Raw genomic sequence first — 26480 nt, 5'->3', positions numbered from 1 at the left:
CAAGAGTTAAACAAATTCATGTTGATAAAGTCGGAAACCTTTCATAGAAAGGTACATGTATGTAATGGATGACAATCAACCAATCAGCTTACACAATTACATAATGCCAATTTATGTCAACCAATTACCAAGCAATGCTTAATTTTGTTCAATCTGTGGTATAAAAGCTCTCATTAGCAATTAAAGAAAAAACACTTAAGCAAAACATGGTCAGGTCAAAGTGTCTGAATAATTTTGGTTCCAAATGTTTATCAATTTTACTGTATTAAGAATGTCACAATTTACTTTTTTATTTTAGTTTAGTTAAACTTTATTGTCTGTTCAGTTTCCTGGACAGAAATTCATCTTTGACGCTGGCAATACTATATTTTCACATGGTAAAAAAAACCCCATTAGTTCCTGTAAAAAACATAAACACAGACCAAGTAAATACCATACCATTACAATATATATGTATATGCATGTAACACATGCATTCTCTCATATGTGTACAAGCACCTACCCATGTAAATACCCTCCATTTTGCTATCCTCACTTACATAAATTAACTATAGTGTCCTGCACCCACTAGTAAAAAATTATATCTAGTGTCTGAATAATTTTTGGTTTGACTGTAAATTGCAATAGTTCAAATAGTTTTTTACTGTATTTTTGATCAAATAAATGCAGCATTGGCGAGCATGAGACTTCACAAAAATATTATAAAAGCTCACCAACCTCAAACTGTTCAGTGGAGACCCCTAAAGGCACAGCAGTGCAGGTACAGAAGACAGACACTTTATTAAATCTGATAAGAATTTATAATACAGTGAAAGTCAACACAGACAGCCTCTCATAGCTCTTTAAGCTACGTTACCATGACAAAATCCATATCAATTCATGACTCAAAGCACTTTGTTCCTCTTTATACACACATTTACATTAACTCATTAAAACATTTAAAATTCATTTAAAAAAATAAGGGCAATAATCTGATCAGAAGCACAGAAAATATTTTTTTTTCTCCCAGTTTCGGTTAGAATGATGTCTGGCCTTCTCTTCTCTGACACATGATCTTATTTGGAAACCTCAAAGTTAAGGTTGTTTATAGGTGTATGAGAATGAATGTTCAATCCATGTGTTTGGCCAGAACAATTATTCCAGTTAAAATGTTCTCATCTCAGCTAAAGGGACCTGTTGTTGGCGCTCTTCATATTAAAAGGCTATTCTCACAAAGAAAAAAAAAAAGGTAAACATTGGCTATGACTTTTAACATTAAAAAATACAGTTCTGGCAGGACAACAATAAAATTAAAAACGAAACATTCTTGTATTGCTCTCAAAGCAGTCACAATGACATTTATCCCACATATTTTGTTATAGCTTAAGTCATTCTCACATTCTCAGTGTGATTTGTGGCCATTTTACATTCTACATGAAGGGCTTTCCAGTGAGTGACACTTCTGTTTCACAGTTTCTGAAATTTACACAGTTCCTCAAAAGAGTTTCATCCTCTAAAGTGTGCTCTCAAGTGTATTATAGTTGTCTTTAAAGTTTTTGAGCTCCAGGAAGTGTTTGGGCCTCTTGCTGCGCTGTACAGATGACGGTAGGTACGTGACCTGAATGGTGGAGGCAGACGAGGGTCCGGGAGAGCTGGTTAGATCTTTAGCTGCTGACTGGTGCTGCTGGTTTAGACTGGTGCTGCTGGAGTGGGTCTTGACACTGTGGGGGGGAAGGGGGACGACAGAGTGAGAAAAGTGATATATATGAGAGCTAAAAGGCAAAAGTTGGACTGCAAAACTTACACAGCAGCCAGTTCAGCCAAGTCTTCCTTGTACTTCACAAACTCTGCCTCGCCGAACATCTACGGGAAAGAGAACACAAGCCTCTTAAATATATCCTGCAGCGCCCCCTGCTGTACATAACCAATTAATACACATATGCACACTGAGACTGACCCCAGCCCCGTGTCGAGCGCTGTCGTAGCCCTCCACTAAACGATCTAGGAGTGTACTGTGACTCGTCTTGAACAGAGAATGAGAGTTTCGCAGATCCAGCAGCCATTTCCTGTAGCGGCGACCCGTCAGAGCACTGGCACTGCGGCACAACTCGTGAAAAGGGAGATCTACGAGTAGGACAGAAACAGATCCGATCAAACTTGACCTGTATGTGTACAGTTTTCTATTTCACAAGCTTATCACAAAATTATTTTCACAAGGTGAAACTATTCATAAATTTCATTTAATAAATCAGCATATTAGAATTACTTCTGAAGGATCATGTGACACTGAAGACTGGAGTAATGATGCTGAAAATTCAGCTTTGCCATCACAGAAATAAATTACATTTTTAATTATATTAAAATAGAAATCAGTTATTTTACCTGGAAACAATATTTTGCAATATTTATGTTTTACTGTATTTTTGATCAAATAATGATCACAATGAACATAAAAGATTTCTATCAAAAGATAGAAGATTTCTAATTACTGACCCTAAACTTTATAGCGGTAATTATATAAAGTGTTACAAAATGTTGGTTTTGAAATGTATGGCAGTATTATTAATTCTAACAAAAACTGAAATATAAATAAAAAGTAACATAACAGAAAATAAAATTCATGACTCCAAAAATAAAATATAGCTGCAAGCAGCAATACCGGGGCCAAGCGCAAAGAAGAAGACAAGACATGCCAAAATGGCTGGCAGTGTCAGATCAACTGGAGCAATGAGCAATTAATCACATTTTAAGATGATTTTAGGCAAAAGGCTGAAAAACGCATTGTAGTCTGAGAGTGTCAGACCAACTGCAACAATTAACAATTATACAGTTTAAGAAGATTAGGCAAAATGGCTGAAATATCATATATTGAGTCACTGATAATGTAAGTTAATGGTTTATCACTTTTGACCAATAGGTGGCACAGACACGAAATTGATGTGGTGTGGTCAGAATAAGGGAACAATGACACATGCAAAGTTTGATGCCAATATGTCAAAGCATTGCAGAGATACAGCCTCAAGAGTCATTTTGGCATAATGGCTCAACTTCGTCGCTGCGGTTTACAAAAACGGTTTCATCTATTGATGCAAAATCCCTAACTTTTTGTTGACACAGTCTGAAGATGATACAATTCGATTTTGGTGGAAATTGGACAAACGGTCTAGGATGAGTTTGAAAAAGTAGGTTTTGATCAAATAAGAACATTGAGGACAGGATGTTTGACCAAATATGGAAAAATTTGTATCTCTGTTCTCGGCATGAGCCAATGACTGTATTATGACCAGTTTCATTAAACTAGGCTAATTTAATCAAAAGTTATTAGCATGTTTGTAAATTTTGTTATAACCTCTGACCACAAGGTGGCACTGCCCCAAAACGTTTTGAGTACCTTCAAAGCATGGTGCGGAAGACATGATTTTTGGACAAACAGTTCAAAAGTTATAAGCAAAAATAGCCATTTTTTGTATCTCCGGACCAGTAGGTGGCGCTGCGCCGAAACGCTGCATGTTGCTTCAGGTCATGCTTGTGATGACATATACCAAGATTGGTTTGAATACGATAAAGCGTTGTGGAGATATAGGCTTATGAGTGTTTTTGCAACCGCTACGCAAAATTTGTGTGCGCGTTTATCGAAAACGATTTGACAAATCAACTTGATTTGCAAGATTTTTTGTCAGCATGGTCTGAAGATGATCTGGTTCAATTTTCGTGCAAATCGGACAAACCGTCTAGGACGAGTTCGTAAAAGTAGGTTTTTTGGAAAATTAAAAATGGCGGGGAAATTATCATGACCGAAAATGACATCATAGGTTGCAATTGAATCGGCATGAGCCAATGACTCTATTATGACCAGTTTCAATATACTAGGCTAATTTAATCAAAAGTTATTAGCATTTTTGTCAAGTTTGTTATATCTTTTGACCACAAGGTGGCACTGCCCTAAAACTTTTTGAGTACCTTCAGGGCATAGCAAGGAAGTCACATACCGAGTTTAGTAACAATATACTAATGCATTTGTAAAATATAGCATTTTTTGACAAAATTCAAAATGGCCGACAGCCAAAATGGCCGATATGGTAAAATTGAATATCAGACGACTTGGCATGCCGTCCTGAATGTAACGAGACCACTTTTATGATTTTTGGACAAACAGTTCAGAAGTTATAAGCAAAAATAGCAATTTTTCGTATCTCCGGACCAGTAGGTGGCGCTGCGCCGAAACGCTGTATGTTGCCTCAAGTCATGCTTGTGATGACATGTACCAAGTTTGGTTTGAATACGATAAAGCGTTGCGGAGATATTGCCTTAAGTGTGTTTTTGCAACCGCTACGTAAAATTTGTTTGCGCGCTTATCGCAAATGATTTGACGAATCAACTTGATTTGCAAGATTTTTTGTCAGCATGGTCTGAAGATGATCTGGTTCAATTTTCGTGCAAATCGGATGAACCGTCTAGGACGAGTTCGTAAAAGTAGGTTTTTCGGAAAATTCAAAATGGCGGGAAAATTTTTATGACGGAAAATGACGTCATAGGGTGCAATCGAATCGTCTTGAGCAAAGGAATCAGAGGAAAAAAGAATTTTGTTTCTAGCCCTTATGGTTCAAAAGTTATTAGCATAAACATGAGTCACATTTTGGACTGATGGTGGCGCTAGAGGGATTGAGTTTGAGACTCCAAATTTTCTACGGTGTAATTTCAGACTGTCCTCTATTAGTGTGCCAAATTTCACAACTTTTTACCATACGGTTCTATGGGCTGCCATAGACTTCGTGGCGGAAGAAGAAGAAGAAGAAGATGAAATATAGCTGCAAGCAGCAATACCGGGGCCAAGCGCAAAGAAGAAGACAAGACATGCCAAAATGGCTGGCAGTGTCAGATCAACTGGAGCAATGAGCAATTAATCACGTTTTAAGATGATTTTAGGCAAAAGGCTGAAAAATGCATTGTAGTCTGAGAGTGTCAGACCAACTGCAACAATTAACAATTATACAGTTTAAGAAGATTAGGCAAAATGGCTGAAATATCATATATAGAGTCACTGATAATATAAGTTAATGGTTTATCACTTTTGACCAATAGGTGGCACAGTTACGAAATTGATGTGGTGTAGTCAGAATAAGGGAACAATGACACATGCAAAGTTTGATGCCAATATGTCAAAGCATTGCAGAGATACAGCCTCAAGAGTCATTTTGGCATCATGGCTCAACTTCGTCACTGCGGTTTACAAAAACGGTTTCATCTATTGATGCAAAATCCCTAACTTTTTGTTGACATAGTCTGAAGATGATACGATTCGATTTTGGTGGAAATTGGATAAACGGTCTAGGATGAGTTTGAAAAAGTAGGTTTTGATCAAATAAGAACATTGAGGACAGGATGTTTGACCAAATATGGCAAAATTAGTATCTATGTTCTCGGCATGAGCCAATAAATGTATTATGACCAGTTTCAATATACTAGGCTAATTTAATCAAAAGTTATTAGCATTTTTGTCAAGTTTGTTATATCTTTTGACCACAAGGTGGCACTGCCCTAAAACTTTTTGAGTACCTTCAGGGCATAGCATGGAAGTCACATACCGAGTTTAGTAACAATATACTAATGCATTTGTAAAATATAGCATTTTTTGACAAAATTCAAAATGGCCGACAGCCAAAATGGCCGATATGGTAAAATTGAATATCAGACGACTCGGCATGCCGTCCTGAATGTAACGAGACCACTTTTATGATTTTTGGACAAACAGTTCAGAAGTTATAAGCAAAAATAGCCATTTTTCGTATCTCCGGACCAGTAGGTGGCGCTGCGCCGAAACGCTTTATGTTGCCTCAAGTCATGCTTGTGATGACATGTACCAAGTTTGGTTTGAATACGATAAAGCGTTGCGGAGATATTGCCTTAAGTGTGTTTTTGCAACCGCTACGTAAAATTTGTTTGCGCGTTTATCGCAAATGATTTGACGAATCAACTTGATTTGCAAGATTTTTTGTCAGCATGGTCTGAAGATGATCTGGTTCAATTTTCGTGCAAATCGGACAAACCGTCTAGGACGAGTTCGCAAAAGTAGGTTTTTTGGAAAATTAAATATGGTGGGGAAATTATCATGACCGAAAATGACGTCATAGGATGCAATTGAATCGGCATGAGCCAATGAATGTATTATGACCAGTTTCATTATACTAAACTAATTAAATCAAAAGTTATTAGCATTTTTGTCTAGTTTGTTATAACTTTTGACCACAAGGTGGCACTGCCCCAAAATTTTTTGAGTACCTTCAGGGCATGGAGTGGAAGTCACATACCGAGTTTAGTAACAATACACTAATGCATTTGTAAAATATAGCATTTTAGCACATAATTCAAAATGGCCGACAGCCAAAATGGCCGATATGGTAAAATTGAATATCAGACGACTCGGCATGCCGTCCTGAATCTAACGAGACTACTTTTATGATTTTTGGACAAACGGTTCAAATGGTATAAGCAAAAACAGCCATTTTTTGTATCTCCGGACCAGTAGGTGGCGCTGCGCCGAAACACTGCATGTAGCCTCAAGTCATGCTTGTGATGACATGTACCAAGTTTGGTTTGAATACGATAAAGCGTTGCGGAGATATTGCCTTAAGAGTGCTTTTGCAACCGCTACGTAAAATTTGTTTGCGCGTTTTTCGCAAATGATTTGACGAATCAACTTGATTTGCAAGATTTTTTGTCAGCATGGTCTGAAGATGATCTGGTTCAATTTTCGTGCAAATCGGATGAACCGTCTAGGACGAGTTCGCAAAAGTAGGTTTTTCGGTTAATTAAAAATGGCGGGAAAATTATTATGACGGAAAATGACGTCATAGGGTGCAATCGAATTGTCTTGAGCCAAGGAATCAGAGGAAAAAAGAATTTCGTTTCTAGCCCTTATGGTTCAAAAGTTATTAGCATAAACATGAGTCTAATTTTGGACTGATGGTGGCGCTAGAGGGATTGAGTTAGAGACTCAAAATTTGCTATGGTGACATTTCAGACTGTCCTCTATTAGTGTGCCAAATTTCATAACTTTTTACCATACGGTTCTATGGGCTGCCATAGACTTCGTGGCGGAAGAAGAAGAAGAAGAAGATGAATAATAAATATAGCTGCAAGCAGCAATACCGGGGCCAAGCGCAAAGAAGAAGACAAGACATGCCAAAATGGCTGGCAGTGTCAGATCAACAGGAGCAATGAGCAATTAATCACGTTTTAAGATGATTTGAAGCAAAAGGCTGAAAATGCATTGTAGTCTGAGAGTGTCAGACCAACTGCAACAATTAACAATTATACAGTTTAAGAAGATTAGGCAAAATGGCTGAAATATCATATATTGAGTCACTGATAATGTAAGTTAATGGTTTATCACTTTTGACCAATAGGTGGCACAGATACGAAATTGATGTGGTGTGGTCAGAATAAGGGAACAATGACACATGCAAAGTTTGATGCCAATATGTCAAAGCATTGCAGAGATACAGCCTCAAGAGTCATTTTGGCATAATGGCTCAACTTCGTCGTTGCGGTTTACAAAAACGGTTTCATCTATTGATGCAAAATCCCTAACTTTTTGTTGACACAGTCTGAAGATGATACGATTCGATTTTGGTGGAAATTGGACAAACGGTCTAGGATGAGTTTGAAAAAGTAGGTTTTGATCAAATAAGAACATTGAGGACAGGATGTTTGACCAAATATGGAAAAAATAGTATCTCTGTTCTCGGCATGAGCCAATGACTGTATTATGACCAGTTTCATTAAACTAGGCTAATTTAATCAAAAGTTATTAGCATGTTTGTAAATTTTGTTATAACCTCTGACCACAAGGTGGCACTGCCCCAAAACGTTTTGAGTACCTTCAAAGCATGGTGCGGAAGATATGATTTTTGGACAAACAGTTCAAAAGTTATAAGCAAAAACAGCCATTTTTTGTATCTCCGGACCAGTAGGTGGCGCTGCGCCGAAACACTGCATGTTGCCTCAAGTCATGCTTGTGATGACATGTACCAAGTTTGGATTGAATACGATAAAGCATTGTAGAGATATAGCCTTATGAGTGTTTTTGCAACCGCTACGTAAAATTTGTGTGCACGTTTATCAAAAACGATTTGACGAATCAACTTGATTTGCAAGATTTTTTGTCAGCATGGTCTGAAGATGATCTGGTTCAATTTTCGTGCAAATCGGACAAACCGTCTAGGACGAGTTCGCAAAAGTAGGTTTTTTGGAAAATTAAATATGGCGGGGAAATTATCATAACCGAAAATGACGTCATAGGATGCAATTGAATCGGCATGAGCCAATGAATGTATTATGACCAGTTTCATTATACTAAGCTAATTAAATCAAAAGTTATTAGCATTTTTGTCAAGTTTGTTATAACTTTTGACCACAAGGTGGCACTGCCCCAAAACTTTTTGAGTACCTTCAGGGCATGGAGTGGAAGTCACATACCGAGTTTAGTAACAATACACTAATGCATTTGTAAAATATAGCATTTTAGCACATAATTCAAAATGGCCGACAGCCAAAATGGGCGATATGGTAAAATTGAATATCAGACGACTCGGCATGCCGTCCTGAATCTAACGAGACCACTTTTATGATTTTTGGACAAACGGTTCAAAAGTTATAAGCAAAAACAGCCATTTTTTGTATCTCCGGACCAGTAGGTGGCGCTGCGCCGAAACACTGCATGTTGCCTCAAGTCATGCTTGTGATGACATGTACCAAGTTTGGTTTGAATACGATAAAGCGTTGCGGAGATATTGCCTTAAGAGTGCTTTTGCAACCGCTACATAAAATTTGTTTGCGCGTTTATCGCAAATGATTTGACGAATCAACTTGATTTGCAAGATTTTTTGTCAGCATGGTCTGAAGATGATCTGGTTCAATTTTCGTGCAAATCGGATGAACCGTCTAGGACGAGTTCGCAAAAGTAGGTTTTTCGGTTAATTAAAAATGGCGGGAAAATTATTATGACGGAAAATGACGTCATAGGGTGCAATCGAAATGTCTTGAGCCAAGGAATCAGAGGAAAAAAGAATTTTGTTTCTAGCCCTTATGGTTCAAAAGTTATTAGCATAAACATGAGTCTAATTTTGGACTGATGGTGGCGCTAGAGGGATTGAGTTAGAGACTCAAAATTTGCTATGGTGACATTTCAGACTGTCCTCTATTAGTGTGCCAAATTTCATAACTTTTTACCATACGGTTCTATGGGCTGCCATAGACTTCGTGGCGGAAGAAGAAGAAGATGAAATATAGCTGCAAGCAGCAATACCGGGGCCAAGCGCAAAGAAGAAGACAAGACATGCCAAAATGGCTGGCAGTGTCAGATCAACAGGAGCAATGAGCAATTAATCACGTTTTAAGATGATTTGAAGCAAAAGGCTGAAAATGCATTGTAGTCTGAGAGTGTCAGACCAACTGCAACAATTAACAATTATACAGTTTAAGAAGATTAGGCAAAATGGCTGAAATATCATATATTGAGTCACTGATAATGTAAGTTAATGGTTTATCACTTTTGACCAATAGGTGGCACAGATACGAAATTGATGTGGTGTGGTCAGAATAAGGGAACAATGACACATGCAAAGTTTGATGCCAATATGTCAAAGCATTGCAGAGATACAGCCTCAAGAGTCATTTTGGCATAATGGCTCAACTTCGTCGTTGCGGTTTACAAAAACGGTTTCATCTATTGATGCAAAATCCCTAACTTTTTGTTGACACAGTCTGAAGATGATACGATTCGATTTTGGTGGAAATTGGACAAACGGTCTAGGATGAGTTTGAAAAAGTAGGTTTTGATCAAATAAGAACATTGAGGACAGGATGTTTGACCAAATATGGAAAAAATAGTATCTCTGTTCTCGGCATGAGCCAATGACTGTATTATGACCAGTTTCATTAAACTAGGCTAATTTAATCAAAAGTTATTAGCATGTTTGTAAATTTTGTTATAACCTCTGACCACAAGGTGGCACTGCCCCAAAACGTTTTGAGTACCTTCAAAGCATGGTGCGGAAGATATGATTTTTGGACAAACAGTTCAAAAGTTATAAGCAAAAACAGCCATTTTTTGTATCTCCGGACCAGTAGGTGGCGCTGCGCCGAAACACTGCATGTTGCCTCAAGTCATGCTTGTGATGACATGTACCAAGTTTGGATTGAATACGATAAAGCATTGTAGAGATATAGCCTTATGAGTGTTTTTGCAACCGCTACGTAAAATTTGTGTGCACGTTTATCAAAAACGATTTGACGAATCAACTTGATTTGCAAGATTTTTTGTCAGCATGGTCTGAAGATGATCTGGTTCAATTTTCGTGCAAATCGGACAAACCGTCTAGGACGAGTTCGCAAAAGTAGGTTTTTTGGAAAATTAAATATGGCGGGGAAATTATCATAACCGAAAATGACGTCATAGGATGCAATTGAATCGGCATGAGCCAATGAATGTATTATGACCAGTTTCATTATACTAAGCTAATTAAATCAAAAGTTATTAGCATTTTTGTCAAGTTTGTTATAACTTTTGACCACAAGGTGGCACTGCCCCAAAACTTTTTGAGTACCTTCAGGGCATGGAGTGGAAGTCACATACCGAGTTTAGTAACAATACACTAATGCATTTGTAAAATATAGCATTTTAGCACATAATTCAAAATGGCCGACAGCCAAAATGGGCGATATGGTAAAATTGAATATCAGACGACTCGGCATGCCGTCCTGAATCTAACGAGACCACTTTTATGATTTTTGGACAAACGGTTCAAAAGTTATAAGCAAAAACAGCCATTTTTTGTATCTCCGGACCAGTAGGTGGCGCTGCGCCGAAACACTGCATGTTGCCTCAAGTCATGCTTGTGATGACATGTACCAAGTTTGGTTTGAATACGATAAAGCGTTGCGGAGATATTGCCTTAAGAGTGCTTTTGCAACCGCTACATAAAATTTGTTTGCGCGTTTATCGCAAATGATTTGACGAATCAACTTGATTTGCAAGATTTTTTGTCAGCATGGTCTGAAGATGATCTGGTTCAATTTTCGTGCAAATCGGATGAACCGTCTAGGACGAGTTCGCAAAAGTAGGTTTTTCGGTTAATTAAAAATGGCGGGAAAATTATTATGACGGAAAATGACGTCATAGGGTGCAATCGAAATGTCTTGAGCCAAGGAATCAGAGGAAAAAAGAATTTCGTTTCTAGCCCTTATGGTTCAAAAGTTATTAGCATAAACATGAGTCTAATTTTGGACTGATGGTGGCGCTAGAGGGATTGAGTTAGAGACTCAAAATTTGCTAAGGTGACATTTCAGACTGTCCTCTATTAGTGTGCCAAATTTCATAACTTTTTACCATACGGTTCTATGGGCTGCCATAGACTTCGTGGCGGAAGAAGAAGAAGATGAATAATAATAATAATAGGAACGGGAACGGTTTCAATAGGTGCCTTCGCACCTTCGGTGCTTGGCCCCTAAATATAGCTGCAAGCAGCAATACCGGGGCCAAGCGCAAAGAAGAAGACAAGACATGCCAAAATGGCTGGCAGTGTCAGATCAACTGGAGCAATGAGCAATTAATCACGTTTTAAGATGATTTTAAGCAAAAGGCTGAAAAATGCATTGTAGTCTGAGAGTGTCAGACCAACTGCAACAATGAACAATTATACAGTTTAAGAAGATTAGGCAAAATGGCTGAAATATCTAGGGCTGTAATCTCCCAGTCGATTAGTCGATTATTGGTCGATACGTTCTGGCTCGACCAAAATTTTGATTGGTCGATTTTTTGCAGCGTTCATTTCATTAGTTTTTGCCACGTTCATTTCATCAGTTTTGCTGCGCCGCGTTCATTTGATCAGGAGGAAAGCACTAATTGCTAATGGGGGTGTTTTCAGAGCACCCCTGTTTCACAGGTAACAGTCTGCCTTCAGAACACCCCCATTGTTTTCACTTCTTTTGGATTAGCCCAACCAACTGGCGAAGAGAAGTCTCTCGCTGGGCCTTTGTTTTTCATTCCCCGCTGGCTCAAACGCACGCCCATAGCAGTAAACTTGAGGAACGCCCATCAACATACACATGAGGGGAAGCGTCACAACACCACGCTTCAGTCGTGCCGCAAAAGTGGATCTGTACTGTCCGTTTTGCCGCGTTCATTTCATCAGTTTTGCCGCGCCGCGTTCATTTCATCAGGTGGAAAGCACTAATTGCTAATGGGGGTGTTTTCAGAGCACCTGTTTCACAGGTAACAGTCTGTCTTCAGAACACCCCCATTGTTTTCACTTTTGGATTAGCCCAACCCACTGGAGAAGAGAGACAGATTGAAGAAGGCTATTTTTCTGTAACTTATATTATTTATTTAATTGTGAGAGCGTTTTTTCTGCTCTTGATCTGGCTTGTTTAATAAATATTCCTTTTTTATTAAAGTGGACGTGCCTTTTGTGTTTAAGAGTAAAAGCTTTAAGTTAACAGTCTATTCGTGTCTCAGCCGCTCAGCTGAGCTCAGCTGAGCTCAGCTGAGCTCCTATGTTTGAGCTGCACAGAGCGGCTGAAATGATTCTGTCTGTCAGTTATTATAATACATATGACAAAAACAATTGTCTAAATTATGTTGTATATTCCTCAAAAGTTCTTGTGATGATATCTAGTTGACAATAGTACTATATTTTGGGAAATCATAGGCTATGATATTGTGCAGGTGCACTTGATGCACCGCTGTCTGAGCCGACAGACTCGTGTGTTAGACTCACTTCAGTCCAAAATAATCAGCTCAAAAACGATTTAATATACTGCAAATAGCCTACTAGTTTTTTATGTTTATTTATAATTCATTTATGCAGACAACAAGGCTACCAAGTACTGCGCACAGTGCGCAACTAATTAATTTAACTTTTTTTTTCCTAACGTCATTTTTAGTCGATTTTTAGTCGAAAATTTCAGGACTTCAGTCGACCAAGATTTTCTTTGGTTGATTACAGCCCTAGAAATATCATATATAGAGTCACTGATAATATAAGTTAATGGTTTATCACTTTTGACCAATAGGTGGCACAGTTACGAAATTGATATGGTGTGGTCAGAATAAGGGAACAATGACACATGCAAAGTTTGATGCCAATATGTCAAAGCATTGCAGAGATACAGCCTCGAGTCATTTTGGCATCATGGCTCAACTTCTTCACTGCGGTTTACAAAAACAGTTTCATCTATTGATACAAAATCCCTAACTTTTTGTTGACACAGTCTGAAGATGATACGATTCAATTTTGGTGGAAATTGGACAAACGGTCTAGGATGAGTTTGAAAAAGTAGGTTTTGATCAAATAAGAACATTGAGGACAGGATGTTTCACCAAATATGGCAAAATTAGTATCTATATTCTCGGCATGAGCCAATATATGTATTATGACCAGTTTCATTAAACTAGGCTAATTTAATCAAAAGTTATTAGCATGTTTGTAAATTTTGTTATAACCTTTGACCACAAGGTGGCACTGCCCAAAACTTTTTGAGTACCTTCAAAGCATGGTGCGGAAGACACATACCAAGTTTCGTAACGATGGACTAATGCGTTTGTAAAATATAGTATTTTAGCACATAATTCAAAATGGCCGAGAGCCAAAATGGCCGATATGGTAAAATTGAATATCAGACAACTCTGAATACCGTCCTGAATCTAACGAGACAACTTTTATGATTTTTGGACAAACAGTTCAAAAGTTATAAGCAAAAATAGCCATTTTTTGTATCTCCGGACCAGTAGGTGGTGCTGCGCCGAAACGCTGCAAGTTGCCTCAAGTCATGCTTGTGATGACATGTACCAAGTTTGGATTGAACACGATAAAGCATTGTGAAGATATTGCCTTATGAGTGTTTTTGCAACCGCTACGTAAAATTTGTGTGCACGTTTATCAAAAACGATTTGACGAATCAACTTGATTTGCAAGATTTTTTGTCAGCATGGTCTGAAGATGATCTGGTTCAATTTTCGTGCAAATCGGACAAACCGTCTAGGACGAGTTCGCAAAAGTAGGTTTTTTGGAAAATTAAATATGGCGGGGAAATTATCATGACCGAAAATGACGTCATAGGATGCAATTGAATCGGCATGAGCCAATGAATGTATTATGACCAGTTTCATTATACTAAGCTAATTAAATCAAAAGTTATTAGCATTTTTGTCAAGTTTGTTATAACTTTTGACCACAAGGTGGCACTGCCCTAAAACTTTTTGAGTACCTTCAGGGCATAGCAAGGAAGTCACATACCGAGTTTAGTAACAATATACTAATGCATTTGTAAAATATAGCATTTTTTGACAAAATTCAAAATGGCCGACAGCCAAAATGGCCGATATGGTAAAATTGAATATCAGACGACTCGGCATGCCGTCCTGAATGTAACGAGACCACTTTTATGATTTTTGGACAAACGGTTCAGAAGTTATAAGCAAAAATAGCAATTTTTCGTATCTCCGGACCAGTAGGTGGCGCTGCGCCGAAACGCTGTATGTTGCCTCAAGTCATGCTTGTGATGACATGTACCAAGTTTGGTTTGAATACGATAAAGCGTTGCGGAGATATTGCCTTAAGAGTGTTTTTGCCACCGCTACGTAAAATTTGTTTGCGCGTTTATCGCAAATGATTTGACGAATCAACTTGATTTGCAAGATTTTTTGTCAGCATGGTCTGAAGATGATCTGGTTCAATTTTCGTGCAAATCGGATGAACCGTCTAGGACGAGTTCGTAAAAGTAGGTTTTTCGGAAAATTCAAAATGGCGGGAAAATTTTTATGACGGAAAATGACGTCATATGGTGCAATCGAATCGTCTTGAGCCAAGGAATCAGTGGAAAAAAGAATTTTGTTTCTAGTCCTTATGGTTCAAAAGTTATTAGCATAAACATGAGTCAAATTTTGGACTGATGGTGGCGCTAGAGGGATTGAGTTTGAGACTCCAAATTTGCTACGGTGACATTTCAGACTGTCCTCTATTAGTGTGCCAAATTTCACAACTTTTTACCATACGGTTCTATGGGCTGCCATAGACTTCGTGGCGGAAGAAGAAGAAGAAGAAGATGAATAATAAATATAGCTGCAAGCAGCAATACCGGGGCCAAGCGCAAAGAAGAAGACAAGACATGCCAAAATGGCTGGCAGTGTCAGATCAACTGCAGCAATGAGCAATTAATCACGTTTTAAGATGATTTTAGGCAAAAGGCTAATAAATGCATTGTAGTCTGAGAGTGTCAGACCAACTGCAACAATTAACAATTATACAGTTTAAGAAGATTAGGCAAAATGGCTGAAATATCATATATAGAGTCACTGATAATATAAGTTAATGGTTTATCACTTTTGACCAATAGGTGGCACAGTTACGAAATTGATGTGCTGTGGTCAGAATAAGGGAACAATGACACATGCAAAGTTTGATGCCAATATGTCAAAGCATTGCAGAGATACAGCCTCAAGAGTCATTTTGGCATCATGGCTCAATTTCGTCGCTGCGGTTTACAAAAACTGTTTCATCTATTGATGCAAAATCCCTAACTTTTTGTTGACACAGTCTGAAGATGATACGATTCGATTTTGGTGGAAATTGGATAAACGGTCTAGGATGAGTTTGAAAAAGTAGGTTTTGATCAAATAAGAACATTGAGGACAGGATGTTTGACCAAATATGGCAAAATTAGTATCTATGTTCTCGGCATGAGCCAATAAATGTATTATGACCAGTTTCATTAAACTAGGCTAATTTAATCAAAAGTTATTAGCATGTTTATAAATTTTGTTATAACCTCTGACCACAAGGTGGCACTGCCCCAAAACTTTTTGAGTACCTTCAAAGCATGGTGCGGAAGACATGATTTTTGGACAAACGGTTCAAAAGTTATAAGCAAAAATAGCCATTCTTTGTATCTCCGGACCAGTAGGTGGCGCTACGCCGAAACACTGCATGTTGTCTCAGGTCATGCTTGTGATGACATGTACCAAGATTGGTTTGAATACGATAAAGCGTTGCGGAGATATTGCCTTATGAGTGTTTTTGCAACCGCTACGCAAAATTTGTGTGCGCGTTTATCGAAAACAATTTGACAAATCAACTTGATTTGCAAGATTTTTTGTCAGCATGGTCTGAAGATGATCTGGTTCAATTTTCCTGCAAATCGGACAAACCGTCTAGGACGAGTTGGCAAAAGTAGGTTTTTTGGAAAATAAAAAATGGCGGGGAAATTGTCATGACCGAAAATGACGTCATAGGGTGCAATTGAATCGGCATGAGCCAATGAATGTATTATGACCCGTTTCATTAAACTAAGCTAATTTAATCAAAAGTTATTAGCATTTTTGTAAATTTTGTTATAACCTTTGACCACAAGGTGGCACTGCCCCAAAACTTTTTGAGTACCTTCAAAGCATGGTGCGGAAGTAACATACCAAGTTTCGTAACGATATACTAATGAGTTTGTAAAATATAGCATTTTAGCACATAATTCAAAATGGCCGAGAGCCAAAATTGGCGATATGGTAAAATTGAATATTAAACAACTCGTCATGCCGTCTTGAATCTAACGAGACCACTTTTATGATTTTTGGACAAACGGTTCAAAAGTTATAAGCAAAAATAGCCATTTTGTGTATCTCCGGACCAGTAGGTGGCGCTGCGCCGAAACGCTGCATGTTGCCTCAGGTCATGCTTGTGATGACACGTACCAAGATTAGTTTGAATACAACGAAGCGTTTCGGAGATATAGCCTTAAGTGTGTTTTTGCAACCACTACGTAAACATTTTTTGCGCGTTTATCGAAAACAATTAAACGAATCAACTTGATTTGCAAGATTTTTTGTCAACATAGTCTGAAGATGATCTGGTTAAATTTTCGTGCAAATCGGATGAACCGTCTAGGACGAGTTCGCAAAAGTAGGTTTTTCAGTTAATTAAAAATGGCGGGAAAATTATTTTGACGGAAAATGACGTCCTAGGGTGTATTCAAATTGTCTTGAGCCAAGGAATCAGAGGAAAAAAGAATTTTGTTTCTAGCCCTTACGGTTCAAAAGTTATTAACATAAACATGAGTTCAATTTTGGACTGATGGTGGCGCTAGAGGGATTGAGTTAACGACTCCAAATTCGCTATGGTGACATTTCAGACTGTCCTCTATGAGTGTGCCAAATTTCACAACTTTTTACCATACGGTTCTATGGGCTGCCATAGACTTTGTGGCGGAAGAAGAAGAAGATGAAATATAGCTGCAAGCAGCAATACCGGGGCCAAGCGCAAAGAAGAAGACAAGACATGCCAAAATGGCTGGCAGTGTCAGATCAACTGGAGCAATGAGCAATTAATCACGTTTTAAGATGATTTTAGGCAAAAGGCTGAAAAATGCATTGTAGTCTGAGAGTGTCAGACCAACTGCAACAATGAACAATTATACAGTTTAAGAAGATTAGGCAAAATGGCTGAAATATCATATACAGAGTCACTGATAATATAAGTTAATGGTTTATCATTTTTGACCAATAGGTGGCACAGTTACGAAATTGATGTGGTGTGGTCAGAATAAGGGAACAATGACACATGCAAAGGTTGATGCCAATATGTCAAAGCATTGGAGAGATACAGCCTCAAGAGTCATTTTGGCATCATGGCTCAACTTCGTCGCTGCGGTTTACAAAAACGGTTTCATCTATTGATGCAAAATCCCTAACTTTTTGTTGACACAGTCTGAAGATGATACAATTCGATTTTGGTGGAAATTGGACAAACGGTCTAGGATGAGTTTGAAAAAGTAGGTTTTGATCAAATAAGAACATTGAGGACAAGATGTTTGACCAAATATGGCAAAATTAGTATCTATATTCTCGGCATGAGCCAATAAATGTATTATGACCAGTTTCAATAAACTAGGCTAATTTAATCAAACGTTATTATTATTTTTGTAAATTTTGTTATAACCTCTGACCACAAGGTGGCACTGCCCCAAAACGTTTTGAGTACCTTCAAAGCATGGTGCGGAAGACATGATTTTTGGACAAACAGTTCAAAAGTTATAAGCAAAAATAGCCATTTTTTGTATCTCCGGACCAGTAGGTGGCGCTGCGCCGAAACGCTGCATGTTGCTTCAGGTCATGCTTGTGATGACATATACCAAGATTGGTTTGAATACGATAAAGCGTTGTGGAGATATAGGCTTATGAGTGTTTTTGCAACCGCTACGCAAAATTTGTGTGCGCGTTTATCGAAAACGATTTGACAAATCAACTTGATTTGCAAGATTTTTTGTCAACATGGTCTGAAGATGATATGGTTCAATTTCTGTGCAAATCGGACAAACCGTCTAGGACGAGTTCGCAAAAGTAGGTTTTTTGGAAAATTAAAAATGGCGGGGAAATTAACATGACCGAAAATGACATCATAGGGTGCAATTGAATCGGCATGAGCCAATGACTCTATTATGACCAGTTTCAATATACTAGGCTAATTTAATCAAAAGTTATTAGCATTTTTGTCAAGTTTGTTATATCATTTGACCACAAGGGGGCACTGCCCTAAAACATTTTGAGTACCTTCAGGGCATAGCATGGAAGTCACATACCGAGTTTAGTAAAAATATAATAATGCATTTGTAAAATATAGCATTTTTTGACAAAATTCAAAATGGCCGACAGCCAAAATAGCCGATATGGTAAAATTGAATATCAGACGACTCGGCATGCCGTCTTGAATGTAACGAGACCACTTTTATGATTTTTGGACAAACGGTTCAGAAGTTATAAGCAAAAATAGCAATTTTTCGTATCTCCGGACCAGTAGGTGGCGCTGCGCCGAAACGCTGTATGTTGCCTCAAGTCATGCTTGTGATGACATGTACCAAGTTTGGTTTCAATACGATAAAGCGTTGCCGAGATATTGCCTTAAGTGTGTTTTTGCAACCGCTACGTAAAATTTGTTTGCGAGTTTATCGCAAATGGTTTGACGAATCAACTTGATTTGCAAGATTTTTTGTCAGCATGGTCTGAAGATGATCTGGTTCAATTTTCGTGCAAATCGGATGAACCGTCTAGGACGAGTTCGTAAAAGTAGGTTTTTCGGAAAATTCAAAATGGCGGGAAAATTTTTATGACGGAAAATGACGTCATAGGGTGCATTCGAATCGTCTTGAGCCAAGGAATCAGAGGAAAAAATAATTTTGTTTCTAGCCCTTATGGTTCAAAAGTTATTAGCATAAACATGAGTCAAATTTTGGACTGATGGTGGCGCTAGAGGGATTGAGTTTGAGACTCCAAATTTGCTACGGTGACATTTCAGACTGTCCTCTATTAGTGTGCCAAATTTCACAACTTTTTACCATACGGTTCTATGGGCTGCCATAGACTTCGTGGCGGAAGAAGAAGAAGAAGAAGAAGAAGAAGAAGAAGATGAATAATAATAATAAGAACGGGAACGGTTTCAATAGGTGCCTTCGCACCTTCGGTGCTTGGCCCCTAAATATAGCTGCAAGCAGCAATACCGGGGCCAAGCGCAAAGAAGAAGACAAGACATGCCAAAATGGCTGGCAGTGTCAGATCAACTGGAGCAATAAGCAATTAATCACGTTTTAAGATGATTTTAGGCAAAATGGCTGATATATTATATAAAGATTCACTGATAATGTAAGTTAATGGTTTATCACTTTTGACCAATAGGTGGCACAGATACGAAATTGATGTGGTGTGGTCAGAATAAGGGAACAATGACACATGCAAAGTTTGATGCCAATATGTCAAAGCATTGCAGAGATACAGCCTCAAGAGTCATTTTGGCATCATGCCTCAACTTCGTCGCTGCGGTTTACAAAAACGGTTTCATCTATTGATGCAAAATCCCTAACTTTTTGTTGACACAGTCTGAAGATGATACGATTCGATTTTGGTGGAAATTGGACAACCGGTCTAGGATGAGTTTGAAAAAGTAGATTTTGATCAAATAAGAACATTGAGGACAGTATGTTTGACCAAATATGGCAAAATTAGTATCTATATTCTTGGCATGAGCCAATAAGTGTATTTTGACCCGTTTCATTAAACTAGGCTAATTTAATCAAAAGTTATTAGCATTTTTGTAAATTTTGTTATAACCTTTGACCACAAGGTGGCACTACCCCAAAACTTTTTGAGTACCTTCAAAGCATGGTGCGGAAGACCCATACCAAGTTTCGTAACGATAGACTAATGTGTTTGTAAAATATAGTATTTTAGCACATAATTCAAAATGGCCGAGAGCCAAAATGGCTGATATGGTAAAATTGAATATCAGACAACTCTGAATACCGTCCTGAATCTAACGAGACAACTTTTATGATTTTTGGACAAACGGTTCAAAAGTTATAAGCAAAAATAGCCATTTTTTGTATCTCCGGACCAGTAGGTGGCGCTGCGCCGAAACGCTGCAAGTTGCCTCAAGTCATGCTTGTGATGACATGTACCAAGTTTGGATTGAACACGATAAAGCGTTGCGGAGATATAGCCTTATGAGTGTTTTTGCAACCGCTACGTAAAATTTGTGTGCACGTCTATCAAAAACGATTTGACGAATCAACTTGATTTGCAAGATTTTTTGTCAGCATGGTCTGAAGATGATCTGGTTCAATTTTCGTGCAAATCGGACAAACCGTCTAGGACGAGTTCGCAAAAGTAGGTTTTTTGGAAAATTAAATATGGCGGGGAAATTGTCATGACCGAAAATGACGTCATAGGGTGCAATTGAATCGGCATGAGCCAATGAATGTATTATGACCCGTTTCATTATACTAAGCTAATTAAATCAAAAGTTATTAGCATTTTTTTCAAGTTTGTTATAACTTTTGACCACAAGGTGGCACTGCTCCAAAACTTTTTGAGTACCTTCAGGGCATGGAGTGGAAGTCACATACCGAGTTTAGTAACAATACACTAATGCATTTGTAAAATATAGCATTTTAGCACATAATTCAAAATGGCCGACAGCCAAAATGACTGATATGGCAAAATTGAATATCAGACGACTCGGCATGCCGTCCTGAATGTAACGAGACCACTTTTATGATTTTTGGACAAACGGTTCAAAAGTTATAAGCAAAAACAGCCATTTTTTGTATCTCCGGACCAGTAGGTGGCGCTGCGCCGAAACACTGCATGTTGCCTCAAGTCATACTTGTGATGACAAGTACCAAGTTTGGTTTGAATACGATAAAGCGTTGCGGAGATATTGCCTTAAGAGAGCTTTTGCAACCGCTACGTAAAATTTGTTTGCGCGTTTATCGCAAATGATTTGACGAATCAACTTGATTTGCAAGATTTTTTGTCAGCATGGTCTGAAGATGATCTGGTTCAATTTTCGTGCAAATCGGATGAACCGTCTAGGACGAGTTCGCAAAAGTAGGTTTTTCGGAAAATTAAAAATGGCGGGAAAATTTTTATGACGGAAAATGACGTCATAGGGTGCAATCGATTCGTCTTGAGCCAAGGAATCAGAGGAAAAAAGAATTTCGTTTCTAGCCCTTATGGTTCAAAAGTTATTAGCATAAACATGAGTCAAATTTTGGACTGATGGTGGCGCTAGAGGGATTGAGTTTGAGACTCCAAATTTGCTACGGTGACATTTCAGACTGTCCTCTATTAGTGTGCCAAATTTCACAACTTTTTATCATACGGTTCTATGGGCTGCCATAGACTTCGTGGCGGAAGAAGAAGAAGAAGAAGATGAATAATAATAATAATAGGAACGGGAACGGTTTCAATAGGTGCCTTCGCACCTTCGGTGCTTGGCCCCTAATAAGAACGGGAACGGTTTCAATAGGTGCCTTCGCACCTTCGGTGCTTGGCCCCTAATAATAAATATAGCTGCAAGCAGCAATACCGGGGCCAAGCGCAAAGAAGAAGACAAGACATGCCAAAATGGCTGGCAGTGTCAGATCAACTGGAGCAATGAGCAATTAATCACGTTTTAAGATGATTTTAAGCAAAAGGCTGAAAATGCATTGTAGTCTGAGAGTGTCAGACCAACTGCAACAATTAACAATTATACAGTTTAAGAAGATTAGGCAAAATGGCTGAAATATCATATATTGAGTCACTGATAATGTAAGTTAATGGTTTATCACTTTTGACCAATAGGTGGCACAGATACGAAATTGATGTGGTGTGGTCAGAATAAGGGAACAATGACACATGCAAAGTTTGATGCCAATATGTATAAGCATTGCAGAGATACAGCCTCAAGAGTAATTTTGGCATGATGGCTCAACTTCGTCGCTGCGGTTTACAAAAACGGTTTCATCTATTGATGCAAAATCCCTAACTTTTTGTTGACACTGTCTGAAGATGATACGATTCGATTTTGGTGGAAATTGGACAAACGGTCTAGGATGAGTTTGAAAAAGTAGGTTTTGATCAAATAAGAACATTGAGGACAGGATGTTTGACCAAATATGGAAAAATTAGTATCTCTGTTCTCGGCATGAGCCAATGACTGTATTATGACCAGTTTCATTAAACTAGGCTACTTTAATCAAAAGTTATCAGCATGTTTGTAAATTTTGTTATAACCTCTGACCACAAGGTGGCACTGCCCCAAAACGTTTTGAGTACCTTCAAAGCATGGTGCGGAAGACATGATTTTTGGACAAACAGTTCAAAAGTTATACGCAAAAATAGCCATTTTTTGTATCTCCGGACCAGTAGGTGGCGCTGCGCCGAAACGCTGCATGTTGCTTCAGGTCATGCTTTTGATGACATATACCAAGATTGGTTTGAATACGATAAAGCGTTGTGGAGATATAGGCTTATGAGTGTTTTTGCAACCGCTACGCAAAATTTGTGTGCGCGTTTATCGAAAACGATTTGACAAATCAACTTGATTTGCAAGATTTTTTGTCAGCATGGTCTGAAGATGATCTGGTTCAATTTTCGTGCAAATCGGACAAACCGTCTAGGACGAGTTCGTAAAAGTAGGTTTTTTGGAAAATTAAAAATGGCGGGGAAATTATCATGACCGAAAATGACATCATAGGTTGCAATTGAATCGGCATGAGCCAATGACTCTATTATGACCAGTTTCAATATACTAGGCTAATTTAATCAAAAGTTATTAGCATTTTTGTCAAGTTTGTTATATCTTTTGACCACAAGGTGGCACTGCCCTAAAACTTTTTGAGTACCTTCAGGGCATAGCAAGGAAGTCACATACCGAGTTTAGTAACAATATACTAATGCATTTGTAAAATATAGCATTTTTTGACAAAATTCAAAATGGCCGACAGCCAAAATGGCCGATATGGTAAAATTGAATATCAGACGACTCGGCATGCCGTCCTGAATGTAACGAGACCACTTTTATGATTTTTGGACAAACAGTTCAGAAGTTATAAGCAAAAATTGCAATTTTTCGTATCTCCGGACCAGTAGGTGGCGCTGCGCCGAAACGCTGTATGTTGCCTCAAGTCATGCTTGTGATGACATGTACCAAGTTTGGTTTGAATACGATAAAGCGTTGCGGAGATATTGCCTTAAGAGTGTTTTTGCAACCGCTACGTAAAATTTGTTTGCGCGTTTATCGCAAATGATTTGACGAATCAACTTGATTTGCAAGATTTTTTGTCAGCATGGTCTGAAGATGATCTGGTTCAATTTTCGTGCAAATCGGATGAACCGTCTAGGACGAGTTCGTAAAAGTAGGTTTTTCGGTTAATTAAAAATGGCGGGAAAATTACCATGGCGGAAAATGACGTCATAGGTTGCAATCGAATCGTCTTGAGCCAAGGAATCAGAGGAAAAAAGAATTTTGTTTCTAGCCCTTATGGTTCAAAAGTTATTAGCATAAACATGAGTCAAATTTTGGACTGATGGTGGCGCTAGAGGGATTGAGTTTGAGACTCCAAATTTGCTACGGTGACATGTCAGACTGTCCTCTATTAGTGTGCCAAATTTCACAACTTTTTACCATACGGTTCTATGGGCTGCCATAGACTTCGTGGCGGAAGAAGAAGAAGAAGAAGAAGAAGAAGAAGAAGATGAATAATAATAATAAGAACGGGAACGGTTTCAATAGGTGCCTTCGCACCTTCGGTGCTTGGCCCCTAATAATAAGAACGGGAACGGTTTCAATAGGTGCCTTCGCACCTTCGGTGCTTGGCCCCTAATAAAATAAAATAAACATGGCCACACATTAATTATACAATGACATGGCATATTATAAATCTTGAAACCCTCACCTCTATTCTGCATTAAATATGAAAATACCAAAAGATAACTTGCCTGCGCAGTGAAAGCATTAGAATACCACATAATAGTCTGAAAATATTAACGCTAAAATAAAAGAAACAGAAAACTAAATTAAAATGAATAAAAACATCTAAACTACTGCATAATAAGGCTGATTTCTAAAATATGAGCTCATTAAAACAAATTTAAGCAGAACACAGCAATATCTTTGAATTAATGTGAAATTGATGTGAATTCATTTAAAACATCTTTCCAGTAACCAGTGGTCTTGACCCAGTATAATCTTGGGCTGCACACAGGCAAAAAAGGGTCTTACCAGAGTCTCTGATGGCATCTAACGCTTGCATTCTGAAGAGATAATTATAACAACCTGCACAAACACAAACATAAGTTTTCACATCTGCAACAGTGTTATGAAGAGAACTGCTAGCCCTTCTTTGTTTCTCTCACCATTCTGGCCTTGATGCCTCAGTCTGTCGTCATCTTTAGAGAGCAGATGTGGCTCATAGCGAATGTCATTCACTTTAGACAAACGGGAGTCAATCTCTTCTTTTAGGTCCTGTGAAAGATGCAGCTTTGCTTCAGTGCATTACAAACTAAGTATACAATAAAAAGCATCATAGAGGAATAAACAGAACAACATCATATAAACAAAATCAAAGTATTATTGTTTTGCACAATACTAGCTAGTTATATTGTTAATTCAATACAAATAAGATTCGTGGTTATACATGTGGTACAATGAAGACATTTATTTCACAAAGTACAGTGGAACATATACTTTGCTTTGACCATTTATTGTCCTGTTGGGGGCATTTTGTTTTACAGCAGTGGCCAAAATATTTAGGTCCTGTTACTTGGGACCAGAATTGAGCTATGGTCTGGAAGAATCAAATGCCCTCTACAGAAAAGATTTTTTGGGTGTCAGGAGGAGCTGTACCTTCGGTGCGTTGTGACCCAGCGGGGCGTGCGGTCCTCTGCGGGACTTCATAGCGAAGCGCATAATCTGCCTTTTCACAAAGATGAACAAAAGCACAAACACCTGCAGAATGACAGAAGGGTTCAATCAGCATATTACACACTCAAATACAATCTGACCAGGCAATATAAGCTCACAAGTTAGTGAGCGACCAGACAGTATGTTTAGGCATCGATTCATGTATGACGCTTTCTTGATGGGCAACTCAATAAATTACTATCCTAAGTGTAAATTCCCATTATAATCCCCATGGCAATGTATAGCCTAGATACGAAAAACAGACTGATATAAATTGCTCTAGCTTTACTGCTGTTGTAGGCCTAGTAACGTTAGTTGTTATTGTTATTCTTAAAGTATTCCGTGTCCATGTATAAAAATACAACTATTATTATACAAATACTATGCAGTTTGGTACTTACCAGGGTTCCGTAGGCCATAACAAGCACAATATTTACACCGGAAAGAGAGTTTCCATCTGCCATTGTGAGATTTTAGTTAAATGCTCGTGAAAGGAATATATAATCGGTCGATATTGCTAGACAGTGGTACAAATTCAGCTCGTTATTGTTCAGGTTGACAGCAGCATTTTCAGGAGAGTTTTTGTTGACATCTCTTGTGGTCTCTTCGTCGCATGTTTTGCGGGGGGAAAGTCTTCCGTTTACCCATCTTTGACGCCACCTTGTGGTTTGGAATAACGCAACAGCAGTGCAGGGTTTCTAAAAAATGCCATCAGCGATGCACATGTCACGATCAGGTCAGCAAAACAAATATGTGCGCAAATTGTTCATAAAACTATCCTTGCTTAAATTGTCGAGTGTACTTTAATATAAAATAGCAATTAAATACGCCACCATTGCTGATATAGGCTACTGCAAAAAATAAATAAATACATTTTAATGTTTGTTGAAAAAAAGTTGCAACCGCCCAAAACGACGACCACATGACGATGCTTTTCACATTCCATCCTACTATTTTGAGAGAGTTACTCATTCAGAAGTGGCATATAGAGTATATAAATTTACACCAATACCACTGTGTCCGTCCTTGTTCCAAACCACAATGCTTTCTTGTCATCTTTTCGTCTGTGTGAGATTATAGCTCTCTAGGAGCTCACAAGCCACACGCACATGTTCTGTCAATGCATCCAAACATTATATGCACATGGTTTTTCAATGTTCTAGACTTGTTTCTGTGAAAATGAAGTGAGCAGTCTCAGAACATCTGAATTAGCGGACAGCTGACCTTTATCAG

At 38.3% G+C, this 26480-nt stretch overlaps 1 protein-coding gene across 1 annotated transcript; it reads right to left on the bottom strand.

The window, feature by feature from the left end:
- Positions 1-296: 296 nt before the first annotated feature.
- Positions 297-25882, bottom strand: ltap1 (lipid transport auxiliary protein 1). The gene is made up of 7 exons (XM_079836581.1): positions 25649-25882; positions 25191-25292; positions 24701-24809; positions 24567-24620; positions 1937-2103; positions 1784-1842; positions 297-1700 (listed from the first exon to the last, which is right to left on the bottom strand). Exons 1-7 carry the CDS (start codon positions 25709-25711, stop codon positions 1493-1495), a joined length of 762 nt encoding a protein of 253 aa, XP_079692707.1. The 5' UTR covers positions 25712-25882; the 3' UTR covers positions 297-1492.
- Positions 25883-26480: the final 598 nt, after the last annotated feature.

The sequence above is a fragment of the Gobio gobio genome (assembly GCF_949357685.1).
Source record: "Gobio gobio genome assembly, chromosome: 15".
Taxonomy (NCBI): domain Eukaryota; kingdom Metazoa; phylum Chordata; class Actinopteri; order Cypriniformes; family Gobionidae; genus Gobio; species Gobio gobio.
Note: the sequence above shows the minus strand (reverse complement) of the source record. Positions and strands in the feature narration are given on the sequence as shown.

Bases quoted from the DNA above. Each gene is read 5' to 3' on its own strand.
- ltap1 (XM_079836581.1), bottom strand. From the start codon at position 25,711: ATGGCAGATGGAAACTCTCTTTCCGGTGTAAATATTGTGCTTGTTATG. The intron at 1,843-1,936 runs GTCAGTCTCAGT...TCTTTCCCGTAG, and splicing joins GCGCTCGACACGGGGCTGGG to ATGTTCGGCGAGGCAGAGTT. The intron at 1,701-1,783 runs GTAAGTTTTGCA...TCCCCCCCACAG, and splicing joins TTGGCTGAACTGGCTGCTGT to TGTCAAGACCCACTCCAGCA.